Source organism: Uranotaenia lowii, chromosome 2 (assembly GCF_029784155.1).
Source record: "Uranotaenia lowii strain MFRU-FL chromosome 2, ASM2978415v1, whole genome shotgun sequence".
In the NCBI taxonomy this organism is placed as follows: Eukaryota; Metazoa; Arthropoda; class Insecta; order Diptera; family Culicidae; genus Uranotaenia; species Uranotaenia lowii.
The window spans coordinates 435,810,241-435,824,357 of record NC_073692.1 but is presented as its reverse complement, the minus strand read 5'-3'; the positions used below and the strand labels follow the sequence as shown (position 1 = coordinate 435,824,357).

General features: G+C 41.9%; 2 protein-coding genes across 2 annotated transcripts; one reads left to right on the top strand and one right to left on the bottom strand.

Moving 5' to 3' along the window:
* Positions 1-355: 355 nt before the first annotated feature.
* On the top strand, positions 356-2,809 carry LOC129743553 (uncharacterized protein DDB_G0290685-like). Its single transcript, XM_055735590.1, has one exon. The coding sequence runs from the start codon at positions 356-358 to the stop codon at positions 2,807-2,809; it is 2,454 nt and encodes an 817-aa protein (XP_055591565.1).
* A 5,195-nt stretch (positions 2,810-8,004) lies between these two features.
* LOC129743552 (uncharacterized) lies at positions 8,005-13,228 on the bottom strand. Its single transcript, XM_055735589.1, has 4 exons — positions 12,764-13,228; positions 8,958-9,166; positions 8,727-8,913; positions 8,005-8,523 (listed from the first exon to the last, which is right to left on the bottom strand). Exons 1-4 carry the CDS (start codon positions 13,226-13,228, stop codon positions 8,005-8,007), a joined length of 1,380 nt encoding a protein of 459 aa, XP_055591564.1.
* Positions 13,229-14,117: the final 889 nt, after the last annotated feature.

Sequence of the window (14,117 nt, the reverse complement as noted above, 5' to 3'; positions counted from 1 at the left end):
GATATACCTTCCTACCTGAATTCAAAAAAAATGGTCGAATGGGTATTTAGTAAAATTTCGTAAAATTTAAATTCAAGCATTGCGCAACGCTTTCCGATTCCGTTTAAGTTGTATGATGTACAAATGTACATATGTATTGTTGTAAGCTAAGATACACACCAAGTAGTGGATTCAATACCTGTTGCAAGTCAGAATCGAGAAAGCCAAATCAGTTCGATCCATGGTTAAATCAATTTATCGCTATTTCTGTTTCACAACTGATAACATGTTCCTACAAATCAGTATAAAAACGGAACCAAAAACTACGAAATTATCTCAGTCTCTGGTTTCACCAGAAAGTTTCAAGTGAAACAAAATGCAGCTGGGTCAATATTTCCTATTACTTTTCAATGTGCTACTGGCCTGCACCGCAGTGCTTGCACTAAAACACTCTGGCGGCGACGATGGGTCCAACCGGATGATCCGCTCTCCTGATGAAGAGAACCAGCCGATCATCACCAATAGATCTCCTCGAGAACTGCGACGCATGGATGGAGGCGAAAACTCCAACCGATTGTACCGCTCTCCTGACTCGACGCACCCTATGGATGGAGGTGATCACTTCAACCGGATGATCCGTTCTCCCAAACCAGAGAGCCAGAAGGACGATGATGGAGAATCTAAAAAATCTGCCCGGTCTCCTAAACACATGGGTGGTGGGGATGACTCTAACCGATTGTTCCGCTCGGACGGAATCGATGGGACAATCGAACCTCGACTGCACCACATGGGCGGAGGCGATGATTCCAAACGATTGTTCCGCTCAGACGGAATCGAACCTCGAAGACTGCTCCGCATGGGCGGAGGCGATGACTCCAACCATCAATCCCGCTCCGGTGAATCTATGCATCACATGGATGAAGGCGATAACTCCAACCGATTGATCCGTTCACCTAAACCAGAGAGCAAGAAGGACGATGATGGAGAATCTGAAAAATCTGCCCGGTCTCCTAAACACATGGATGGAGGTGATCACTTCAACCGGATGATCCGTTCTCCCAAACCAGAGAACGAGAAGGACGGTGATGGAGAATCTAAAAAACATGCCCGGTCTCCTAAACACATGGATGGCGGGGATGATTCCAACCGGATGATTCGTTCTCCCAAACCAGAGAACGAAAAGGATGGTGATGGAGAATCTAAAAAATCTGCCCGGTCTCCTAAACACATGGGTGGCGGGGATGAATCTAACCGATTGTTCCGCTCGGACGGAATCCATGGGACAATCGAACCTCGAAGACTGCTCCGCATGGGCGGAGGCGATGACTCCAACCATCAATCCCGTTCCGGTAAATCTATGCATCACATGGATGGAGGCGATAACTCCAACCGATTGATCCGTTCTCCCAAACCAGAGAGCGATGATGGAGAATCTAAAAAATCTGCCCGGTCTCCTAAACACATGGATGGAGGTGATCACTTCAACCGGATGATTCGTTCTCCCCAACCAGAGAGCGAGAAGGACGGTGATGGAGAATCTAAAAAACATGCCCGGTCTCCTAAATACATGGATGGAGGTGATCATTCCAACCGGATGATCCGTTCTCCAAAACTAGAGAACGAGAAGGACGATGATGGAGAATCTAAAAAACATGCCCGGTCTCCTAAATACATGGATGGAGGTGATCATTCCAACCGGATGATCCGTTCTCCCAAACCAGAGGGCGAGAAGGACGGTGATGGAGAATCTAAAAAATCTGCCCGGTCTCCTAAATACATGGATGGAGATGATCATTCCAACCGGATGATCCGTTCTCCCAAACCAGAGAGCGAGAAGGACGATGATGGAGAATCTAAAAAATCTGCCCGGTCTCCTAAATACATGGATGGAGGTGATCATTCCAACCGGATGATCCGTTCTCCCAAACCAGAGAACGAGAAAGACGGTGATAGAGAATCCAAAAAATCTGCCCGGTCTCCTAAACACATGGGTGGTGGGGATGACTCTAACCGATTGTTCCGCTCGGACGGAATCGATGGGACAATCGAACCTCGACTGCACCACATGGGCGGAGGCGATGATTCCAAACGATTGTTCCGCTCAGACGGAATCGAACCTCGAAGACTGCTCCGCATGGGCGGAGGCGATGACTCCAACCATCAATCCCGCTCCGGTAAATCTATGCATCACATGGATGGAGGCGATAACTCCAACCGATTGATCCGTTCACCTAAACCAGAGAGCAAGAAGGACGATGATGGAGAATCTGAAAAATCTGCCCGGTCTCCTAAACACATGGATGGAGATGATCACTTCAACCGGATGATCCGTTTTCCCAAACCAGAGAACGAGAAGGACGGTGACGGAGAATCTAAAAAACATGCCCGGTCTCCTAAACACATGGATGGCGGGGATGATTCCAACCGAAGTATCCGCTCTCCTCAACGACGGTCCCACATGTTTGGAAACGATGACTCCAACCGATTGTTCCGCTCGGACGGAATCCATGGGACAATCGAACCTCGAGGACTGCTCCGCATGGGCGGAGGCGATGATTCCAAACGATTGTTCCGCTCGGACGGAATCGAACCTCGAAGACTGCTCCGCATGGGCGATGACTCCAGCCGATTGCCCCCCTCGGACGAAATCCTTCCGGTAATCGAACGTCAAAGACTGCTCCGCATGGGCGGAGGCGATGACTCCAACCGATTGTTCCACTCGAACGGAATGCTTCGGACAATCGAACGTCGAGGCGATGACCCCAACCGGATGATCCGCTCTCCTTTGAAATATTTCGATAGGGACGAACTTGCCTTGCGTAGTCAGTGAAACCGCATTCCAAGTCATCTTCACAAAGCTCCTATGATACTGAAAGCAACGTTGAAGGTAATTTAAAACTAAAGGTTATTAGAATTCCTTAAACTACATACCTTAGATATTACAATAACGAACTTGATCAACCGATGAAGACAAGGATTGGAAACGGATTACGCTTGCTGGCCCAATAGTTATTTAAGATAATTAAGCACTTGATCAATTGATGATGACGCGGAATGAATATGGATTATGAACACTGGACAACTACTTATAAAATGGCATTTTGAATATGTTCTCCCTATGAGAATGATGTTTGATTTGAATAAAATAACTTTGTTACAAAAAATATTTTCGAATAGCGAATGACAGCGATCGTGTATTTTCTTTCCCAATACCTTCAATATCATACGTTTTGAGGGGCATTTTTGCTAAAAAAAAAAACAAAGAAAGATAATCTGCCGCTCATTGTAAGTCCGTCCGATTTGCGAAAAACGACAATTAACATCGTAAAACGGCCAACGAGAATTCGGCACTTGTATGCTTTTTAATCAAAGTAAAGAATGGCAACTAAAATTTTGAAATTTCTCTTTCAAGTTGTGGAAAACAGTCAAGTTTCATTGTCCATTGTTAAGAAAAAAAAATTATTGAAAAGTGAAATTGTCCGAAATCGGCTGTTTATGTCGGAACAGGAGCGCTGTTCGGCCTTCATGGCAACTCTGTGAATGCAACTCTTGATTCTACCAATCAATTGTTTGCAGTTTTTGGCTCTCCAATTATTTTTGTACACCAATGTGCTCAAAGTTCCTAAAAAATCTTCGATTGGCGACACTGAGGCAGATTTTCGGGTTGAGATTCTTGGGTAAAACTTGGATCTAATGGGTATTTAGGAAGAATTGTGTTTTTTGGCATACTGCGATTGCGCTTTATTCGGCCGAAACACGTATTGTCCATTTGCGTGATGTTTGTGTAGGAACGGCATCAAAATATTTTTTCAAACATTCATTCCGGTACACATCTTGATTGATAGCCAAACCAGACGGCTTGAACCATGGCTTAGAAATACCTCTCTAGGAAATGGCGTTGTACAGCATCACTTTCTGTTTAAAGTTATGTTTGAACTTGTATTCAATGTTTGGAGATGTAGTAGAACTATCCTTGGAATAGTATCGATCGTTTCCAGGGATGTTCGTCTTCGAAAGAGGGAAGTCACTTTCGTCATCCAAAACAAAACTTTTAACTCTAACTTCAAGAATCGAAATCTGGTCCTCAGTATAATATGGGGTTCTTGTCTTCTTTCGGCATAAATTTCAACGTTTTTCAATATCTCATTGTATTGATGAGAACAATTGAACTTTTTTGCGCATCCCGTTGGCTCAGTGAATCCTTGTAGTTGAAGCCACGAGAATGAGAATGAAGTCCTTTTGCGTCCATAATCTTCGCTGGTCTGCTACTAAAGGGTGATACGGTCAAAATTTGGTCAATATCAACTTGACTTTTTCCTTTCAATTTTGCATTTAAAAAACTTGAACATCCCTTGTTCAGTCCGACCAGTCGACTGAAGTTGGAGAGAGCGACGGAGGAAAAGTGTAGGGGAGAGTGGGGATACTTGATCCCCTTTTCTTATTTTCACCATATCTTTTTGAAAAAATTTAGCAACTCGCCGTCTTTGGCATTTTCTGACAGCTTGTAACTTCAAGTTTCTATGCTCCAAAAATTAAAACGATACTTGAACCCGTTGATGAACTAGAAGCATTTTCGTGGGAGTAAAAAAATTGCGATTTTTCTGAAATTAGGGGAGACTTGATCCCCTTTTGAAGAAGACTTGATCTTTTATTCAGGAAGCACTAATTCTTGTATAAAAATCAAACAAAACTCCAAGATAGAATGTTATTTGACTATTTTGGTCATGTTTGTTCTCATTTCACAATTTATAGCAGACATAAGAAGAAAATTCTATAACTTTGTCTCAACGCTATTAACATTGCATATTTAAAGGCGCTATTTTTTATAATTCAGAGAAAATTAGTTATTTTTGCTCTTTTCTTCAGACAATTGTTTGATAAATATTAGTTTTTGGATTAATATTAGTAATTTCGTAATCAGCAATCATAACGATCAATTCAGAAGAAGAATATGCCGTTTGGAAGGGGGATCAATTGTACCCAACTCTACACTCAGGCAAATTCTTATTATAATTTTCATAAGATGCATCTTATGAACCGCTTTTTAGAGTGTAAAATAATGTTTCATAAGAGTCTTATAAAATTCTTTCAATTTTTATACGATGCTCTTATGAAAAATAGAAGAAACGGCATTGTGAAAAAATAATGAACACATTCATTCATTGCATCAGTTTTTTTCATCATCTAACTGTACGAAGCAATCGCCAGTTCATGTTATTATAATTTCCCTTCAATGTTAAATGTTATTGCTATCTCCGGAATGGTAAGTTCGATTTGATGTTTTTTGTGTAAACGTCTAATATATTAGTAAACTAAAATACATTATTTGTTTACTTTTCAGCAAGCTGATCGGCAAAAAACGAAAGGTCAAAGATTTAGATGCGGCAAAAAAAAAAACTTTGATGGAGCCGTCTCTTGATGCGCTGCTGATGGTGACCATTAAGGATTTAATTTTGAACAAATTTGGCAAACAATAAAGTGATTGTTTTAGCATGAAATATCTAGAATTTTTCTTATTAGAAAGTGATTTACTATTTCCATAAGAATCTCTTATGAAAAGCAACAACCTTTCATTGAAGTAGGCGTTCATCTTCAGAATTCATTCGCGTCATAAGACAATCTTATGAATTTCATTAATTTTTCTTATGGCGCCACTTCATAAGAGAATCTTATGGCATACATAATAGTATTTTTCTGAGTGTAGGGGATCAATTGTACCCATAATCAACATTTTAGAAAACTTTTTCTGAAAAAAGTTGAGAGTTTTCCATTGCTTTGAAAATATGGCATTATGAAGTTCATTTTACGCTCGAACGATTGATACATTGGAACAAATTTTTTTTTCCATAATTTTCCCATGTAAAGATCATTTTAAAGTGATGAAAAAAGATCTTCAAGTTACATTTAGTGAAATTTTTCAAACAAAGTTCAATTACTCAAACAATTATTTTGTTAAAATTTTTTAAACTACAAGCATTGATATTTCGCTCATTTTGGCACATTTTTCTAGAACAATTGATCCAGTTTCGAGATATAGCTAAGGAATCAAGTATCCCCAGGGATCAAGTATCCTCATTCTCCCCTATATATAAAGTGTATATAGTAGAAATAAGTGAATAGAGAATAAATAGAAAGTAAATAGAAAGAGTGTCTTGTGCTTCTTCGCTGCTTCGCTCCGACGCCTTGCTCCCGGGTCCAGCTGTCACAATCGGCTCTTTTCAGAGCCCTCCCATCCAGAAAGAGTTTTGGATCTCGGTCAACCAGGCGATCGAGATCCCCCCGAGCCTTGGCCGCTAGGCAGCGTCATGAGGATCTGCCTCCACTGATGGGACAACCATGCGTGGTTGTCTCTTGAGGTCTAATCCCACGAGGGGAGCGAACTATCAGTGGTAGTTTCCCAAGCGCTCACATTGTCCCGGCTTTGGCTCCCAGGCAGACAGTCTGAGGACTTGCCTTCACTGTTTGACAACCACTAGGGGTTGTCAAAGCCTTATCCCTGAGGGGGGAAAGGGCAAGCAGTGGTAGTTTTGCCAAGTGCCCTCCCGAGTACAGTCCAATGGCTTTTCATGGCCACAACATCCCTTATTTTGAAGGTGTGTGTGTGTGTGTAGAATGTTGCTCCTATTTTGATTTTGGAATTCACTCTTCAGTTGTCAAAATGCCGTTCAAGGAAGAAGAGCAGCGTATCGAAATTTTGCTCGCGCATCGCGAAAATCCGAGCTACTTGCACGCAAAGCTGGCAAAATCGCTTAAAGTTGCCAAATCAATCGTTACAAATACCTTGCTTGCGAGTAGTTGTTTGAGATTTTAGGATATGGTAAACAGTGGAAGCCGCCAAATTTTCACTTTTAAAATGAATCAAAGCAATCGAAATATTCCTTTTAATTCAACCACGGTAAATGAAAAGTTCAGATACCGGTATTTCGGTAGCAACTCACTATCTGCTTCAGTGAGCGGTTTCGATTCGATTCGAGTTGATAAGGTGATTCTGTAGCGTATGGACGTAGTACAGATGTTAAAAAAATAATTTTAGATTAGTTGTGATGATGTGTATTTTTGTTTTATGTTGCCGAGCGACAGGGCCGTAAGCACGCTGGCTGAGTCGCTGAATATCACCGTGTTTGGTTCGCAGGTTTGAACTGCCTTGAGGATGGCAAATGCTTCAGCACTAAATACTGAGCATTGTGTGGGGATGGGAAGTGTTAAGTTATTTCTACCGTTGTATATGCCACTGCCGATACGGCCAGTGGTTGTTTTCGACCCATCAGTGTAGACATGTGGGAGGTGGCCATACCTAAAGTTGACCAGCTGTCTGAAGTGTGTTTGGATGACCTTTGGGGGGTAATTAGGTTTTATTCTGCGCAAAAAGTCTAGATGGACTTTCGGAGTATTATCATTCCAGTATTTGATTTTAGGTTCAGGGCGGGGGCAGATAGGCGGAATTTCATTGCCTGTCAATTCCGAGAGAAATTTGTTCGTGCGGATTGCCATAGGGGAATCTTTGGAACCGCCGTTTGCCAGGCTTCTCAGGGCCTTGGATGATAGGTGTTTGGCGATGATATATTTGAACGGAGTTTGGCCGCTCTCAGCCATTAAAGATGGAATTGGACTGGTGCAGAAAGCGGAGCTGATGATTCGGACGCAGCGGTTGTAGAGAGGTTCCAGTTTGTTGATGACGATTTCAATGTTGGCACGACTGAGGAGACCTATACCGTGAAGTATGGAGGGCAAAAACCAGCCGTGAAGGAACCGAAATAGGGAGTCTCTGTGTGCGTGGCTGGTGTTGTTGGCAAGTATTTGCAGGATGGATATTTTCCCGGTGGCTTTCTTTCGCACTTGGTCTAGGTGGGATTTGAAGTTAAGGCGATCATCAATCCATAGTCCTAGCAAGCCGGTACGGCGGGTCAACGGGATTGTCTGGTTGTTCATGGTGAGACTAGGGAGCTTTCCAAGTCTTTTTCGATTCGGGCCGATGTGGAGTAGGTGCGATTTGCAGGGGGAGAACTGGAAACCGACTGAGGGTGCTCAGTTTGCTACTTCGTTCAGAGCGTTTTGAAGTCTTTTTCGTGTCGTTTTTGAGAATGCTGAAGATGTTATGAGGAGAATGTCATCGGCGTAGACCAATGTTCTTGTATTGCTAGGGACTTTTTGAAATATCGAGTTGACCGCTACTAGGAATAGGGATGGAGCAATAACTGAGCCTTGTGGTACGCCACCATGGATGGGTCTTGTGTGAGAACGCTTGCCGTTAACAAGGACCTGGACAGATCTGTTTTGAAGAAAGTCGGCTATGTATCGCAACATTCGGCCGCCGATTCCCCAGTTGTTGAGTTGGTTGATAATCGCTATTCGGTCGACCCGGTCGAAGGCTTTCGACAAGTCCAGGGATAGGCACTCTGTATGATGTTGTTTTTGTGTAGTTGGATCGATAATAGACTCCAGTTCCTCGAAGTAGTCATCGATGGATCGTCCGCTTCGAAAAGCAAACTGACGGTTGTCTAGAAGCTGTTGTTTTTCGAATCCAGCAGAGTTATGGGCCTGAAACTATCGAGGTGGTGGGGGTTTTGTTTCGGTTTGGAGATAGGGATGACAAGTCCAAGTTTCCAGCATTGTGGTAGTCGACCATCAGCCCATATTTGATTGTAGATGTGGAGTAGAGTGGTTTTGCATATGGCTGATAGATTTTTCAGGAGAGGATAACCGATGTCGTCTGGCCCAGCTGAAAGTCCTTTGACTTTTCTCAATGCCGACTCCAGTTCGTCGTAAGAAAATTTGCTGTTGTAGTCTTTTTGGTAATGGGCTTGGTCAGTTGGAAAGGGGATCAGTGGGGTGTTGGAGGAGGAGGAAATTGATGCAAAGTGTTCACAGAAGGAATCGGCGAGGGAGGTGGGATCATTGGTATATTGCTGATTTAGGAGATGGTGGAAAGGATTGCTGCGGTTTTCGCCATTTAAGATTTTTATTTTGCTCCACAGAACTTTGGTGGGGGTGGCTCCCTTCGATCTCCCAAATGGCCCTCGACAAACGGATAACCTTCTGCTGGGTACCAGGCCACGCAGGAATCCCCGGCAATGAGGCCGCGGACAAACTCGCTGCTGCAGCTACTCTTCTCGACCCACCATTGATAGGAATTCCTCAGCAAGACGCCACCACCCACATAAAAAACATCCTTCAGCTGGCATGGGACCTGGAATGGGACTCAAATCAGCAAGCGAAACTCAGGGAGATAAAGAACACCACTATTAGATGGAACGACCGACTAAGCCCACTCGAAAGAAGGGCCCTCACCCGTCTTCGCATCGGCCACACACGCCTCACTCACGAACACCTTTTGACCAAAACCGACCCTCCGATTTGTCCATGCTGCGACACTGTTATCACAGTGAAACACATTCTCACTGTGTGCCCACAATTCCACACCACCCGACAAACTAGTGGCCTAGCATCGAATATGCGAGAGATCCTAAGCAACTGCCCCCAAGAATAATCCAAATTAGTGGCCTTCCTCCGCAAAGCCGGATTAATCAACAAATTATAAAAGACTACCACGAAGCATGACCCTAATGGGTTAACCATCCAATCGAATCGAGGAAAAATGACCTTAACGGGTTAAACTCCTATCAAAAAGAAAAAAAAATGTATTTTTGTGAAACGGCCAAGCGAGTTGTGCTACAAAAGGTGCTTCATTAAATAGGTGAGATCACGAAAAAAAATTTTTTTTTTTTCGTTTTATTTATGAATTACTTAGTTGTCAGATTTGTTGAAGGGACTGCCAATTTTTGACATGCGTTGAAATATTATTTATTGTTCATGTTTACCTGCTGCCTATAGGGCGTTTGCACAGTGCATTAGTATAAGTAAAGGCAGAAACACAATACAGCGTCGGACGTCGCGTCGCGTCAGCGTCGCGTTGACATTTCATTTTGGGGATACCATTTTCCGTTTGAGCCACCACAATGGTGCGTCGCGTCAATGAAGGCATTGTACTAAAATGCAAAACTTGTTCTAAACAGCAGCGTTCTACAACGTCGACGCTCTGTTTTTGAAAAAATTTAAAATCAGCAGCGTTATAAATATTCCGACTTTGTGTTTTTATACAAAGTTTGAAACTAATAAACTCGAATCTCTTATAATCACCCATATTTTCTACTCGATTTAACAAATTTTCGAATTTTATCATTAAGAATGAACATTTCATTGTGCTTTGACACGTTGAGAAAATCAATTTTTTTTTTCGGAGATTTCCATCGATGAAAAATCATAATGTTGTGGAGTTGTAAATGTATACAAATGGATTTTCGGATTGATAGTTTTTCTTAAAAACACTCAATGAAATAGTTACATTTATTACTAATCTAATCAACATATTTTTATACATTTTTTCTCAATCTTCCACTTTTTTCGTGTAAAATTAACACCGTGCAATTGAGGAGTAAGGGAGCCTCATAAACATACTCTTCCGTTGAGGTTGGTTGGTTTTGATCCTCACTAACTCACCTAAACACAAGGCTGGCTTAAATTATTCGGTTCGTGCAACAGCTCTATCTTTTGATCGATTCAGATCCTTCCCGCAACTGATCGGCTACATAAGATGCTTGAATTCGACGGACGATTTTATGGAAACCTAAAAGAAACCATATATTTGTAATTTAAAAAACAAATCTGTATTTCAGCACTATTTGAAATACCTTACCTGCTGTATCTCTTATTTTGAATACATTTCACAAGGCCCTCCTTCCGTGGGGCAGCAGCCGTCCTTCAACCAGCGAAAACTTTGGTGAAATTGAATTGGGGTTGTTTCGCGACAACAAATCAGAAAGTGGGGCGAAAGCAGCAAACCAAAACAAACTTTCGGTTGCTATGTCTTTCGACGCTGCATTGTGATGCAAAAATCTTCGGTTGCGTCGCGTCAGCGTTTTAGTACTCGACGACGGCGTTGACAGCTGACGCGACGCGACGTTCGACGCTGTATTGTGTTTCTGCCTTAAGCCGTTGGGCAAACAAATGTGACAGCCCCATGTTAAATGAATACAAATCGACTAAAGAAAGATGTTTTTTTGAAGAAATAATGAAAACTATTGAAAAGTTTCTTATGTACAACACATTTTTCGAAAGCTAGATCATTTTTGACTTGTTTGTGATTTTTTTTTCTAATTTTGAGTGAAGTTCTTTAACAAAAATGAAGACTTTGTACAGGATATGAGCGTTTTTAGTGAAAGCAGGACAAATATTGCTCAAGTTTATTAATCAATTTCGTGACGATAACTCTTAACATCATCTTCCTGGTTCTAAATTTTATATGATAGACCCAAAAACGTGAACAAAATATCCGGGGGAACCGTTTAATGTGCTTGACAATGATGGTTGGCTTGTTTTTCATTTTTTGTTTTGCTTGGTTTCCCACTGATTTCCAATAGAAAAATCGCAGAATCGTTTCCACTTGTTAGCAATGATCCGAAATATACTTTTTGAATGTTTTTTAGAGAGATTGAGCATTCATTTAAGGGAAAACCAACATTTTGGTTGAATTTTGCTTTTTTTGCATATTAAAACCTCTAATGTGTGCCCAACAGACCTCTTGTATGTGTGTGTAGCAAACGCCCTATAGTTTGACTATTTCGTTTCTTTGGAGCTTTTTGCCGTTCAGGATCGACGAACGTCCCAAACAGGGCCTACTTACGGTTACGATAATTTGATTATTTTCCAATAGTGTCACGATGTTGTCCACAAATTTCCGTACGATTTCCGTTTCCGACGCGGCTGGGTCCCGATCTTTGAAGACGCACACTTCTGCTTCACTTCGACTGATAGAGCTGTATTTTTTTTAATTTCTACTGGCTCATGGGTTACTTTGATTGATGCTTAATGGGTAGTTTCGTCAGAGCGCGTGAAGGTAAACCCATAAGCTATCGGGTAGGGGAAAAGTTCATATAACGCCCCATGTGGCTAATACGCGCCACCCTTGTTTTGAAGAATCTGAAACATTTTAAACCTGCAAAATATAACCAATTTGTTTTAAATGGTGTGATTGGTCATGGCAAGTATGAATTTTTCCTTAAAATGCTCCTGTGCCGTGATAATTTCACAATTAAGGGTTTCCTTCATTTCGATCTAAATTTTTAAACACTTTCAATAAGGTGTCACTAAGCAGAGAAAAACGAATAAGACAATATTTTCTGACACATCGATAGAGGAGAATCTAAATTATGATTTTATGCTAAAAAATCATACTGAACTCGCTAAGGTATCCTTTTTATGGGTATGTTCTATCACGGCCCATGCGCTCGTTATAACGCGCCAATCGTAGTAGGCTGAAAATAGCATGAATTTTTCAAAAAGGCCAATTTTTCTCATTTTAGTGGTTTGTGCCAACGTAAGAACTTTTAACTACACAAATAACACACGACGTATTACAGGACACGACACTTAACGTTCTTACTAACGGAAAAAAAAGGAACTAAAATTACCTTTTTGTCGACCGGTTTCGGGCTCGATGTTGCCCATCTACAGGACGATGTCCGACTGATTCCGCAGAAGAAAAACACTAACACAGCATCATACTATCACGTAGTATTTGTCGAAGAGGGGTTGGTTTTTATACATTTTTGTTTGCCAAGTTGAAAAGCGGCGAAATGATAGGCGCGTCATCCTCGTTCATTAAAGGCCTCTCTGAAGTCGTGATGTACATCGATTCCCAGGCATTTAAATGTGACGCTTTTCGAACACATTTTTTGAATTTTTCCCAATCTATGGAATGGTTGAATTCTGATGCATGGGCGGCTACACTGGATTCGTTGGATCTGTTGTTTTCTACGGCGTTTTTATGCTCCTTTATCCGTGTTTTAAATTTGCGCCTTGTTTGGCCAATATAGACCGCCGGGCAGGCCTCGCAAGGTATCTCGTAGATACCAGATCTTTCCTCCGGAGGCACCTTATCCTTTAGTGAAACCAAACAATCTTTTAGGGTGTTGGAACTTTTGTAAGCCACTTTCAAACCGTGGTTGGAGAGGATCTTCCGAATGCCATTGGTCAGTGGTGGGTGGAACGGCAAACTGACCCTTTGGGATTCTTCCTTTTCTGGTTTGAAAGTGGTGGCATTACTTCGGAACCTTTTTCTTTCGTGTTTGCGTAGGATTTTATACACGAATTTTTCGTCATAACCGTTCAGATTGGCCGCCAATAAAATCCTTTCTTTTTCGCTTTCAAACTCACTGTTTTCCATCGGTATGTTGAACAAACGGTGTGCCATTGAATGAAACGCGGCTTGTTTTTGTGCACCAAAATGATTTGAATCTACCGTTATGTAGCGATCGGTTGATGTCGGTTTTCGGTAGATTCCAAATTTCACCGTGCTATCATCTTTTCTGGAGATGAGCAGGTCGAGAAAAGGGAGTTTTCCATCCACTTCTTTTTCGACGGTGAATTTGATCGAGCTGTGTTGGCTATTCAAGAGCTCAAGAGTTTGTGGGAGATATCGTTCTTTAACTGTGGCGAAGATATCGTCGACGTAGCGCCACCAAACTCGGGGGAAAAGTTTTTCCCTTTTTTCGAGATCGCCTTCAAAATCGCTCATGAACAGCTCAGCGAGCAAAGGGGAAAGTTTGCTTCCCAGTGGCCGAGATAGTGAACAATATCGAAAGCGCTATACAGTTTAGGAATTTTCCCTCCAAAGCTGCCCTGCGCCACGATATTGAGAATTCTATTCTCAAAGCCGCAAAAAGGAAAAAGTGTCGCTCAAAACGGGGGACAGGCAGTCCTGAAAAAGTTATTGCTCAGCTGAAAAAACATGAAGTTGTTTTTACGCGGGCGGATAAAGGTAATGCCGTAGTAATTTTGGATCGACAAGATTACGACAATAAGGTTCGGGACATGATTTCTACAGGGCCGTACGAAGAATGCATGTACAAAAATGGTAAGCCAAAAGACCCTCTCAATTCGTTGATCGAGGAGGCTAACAACGCAAGGCAAAAAGTAGCCCTTTTAATGGGTGAACAAAAATTAGAAAGAAAATTTCTAGTCCCGAACCCAAAAGTAGCCTCCTTATATTGCCTCCCAAAAATACACAAAAACCCGATTGCGATGAGGCCTATTTCTTCGAATATTTGCACTCCAACTGAAAAAATGGCAGCATGGCTGGT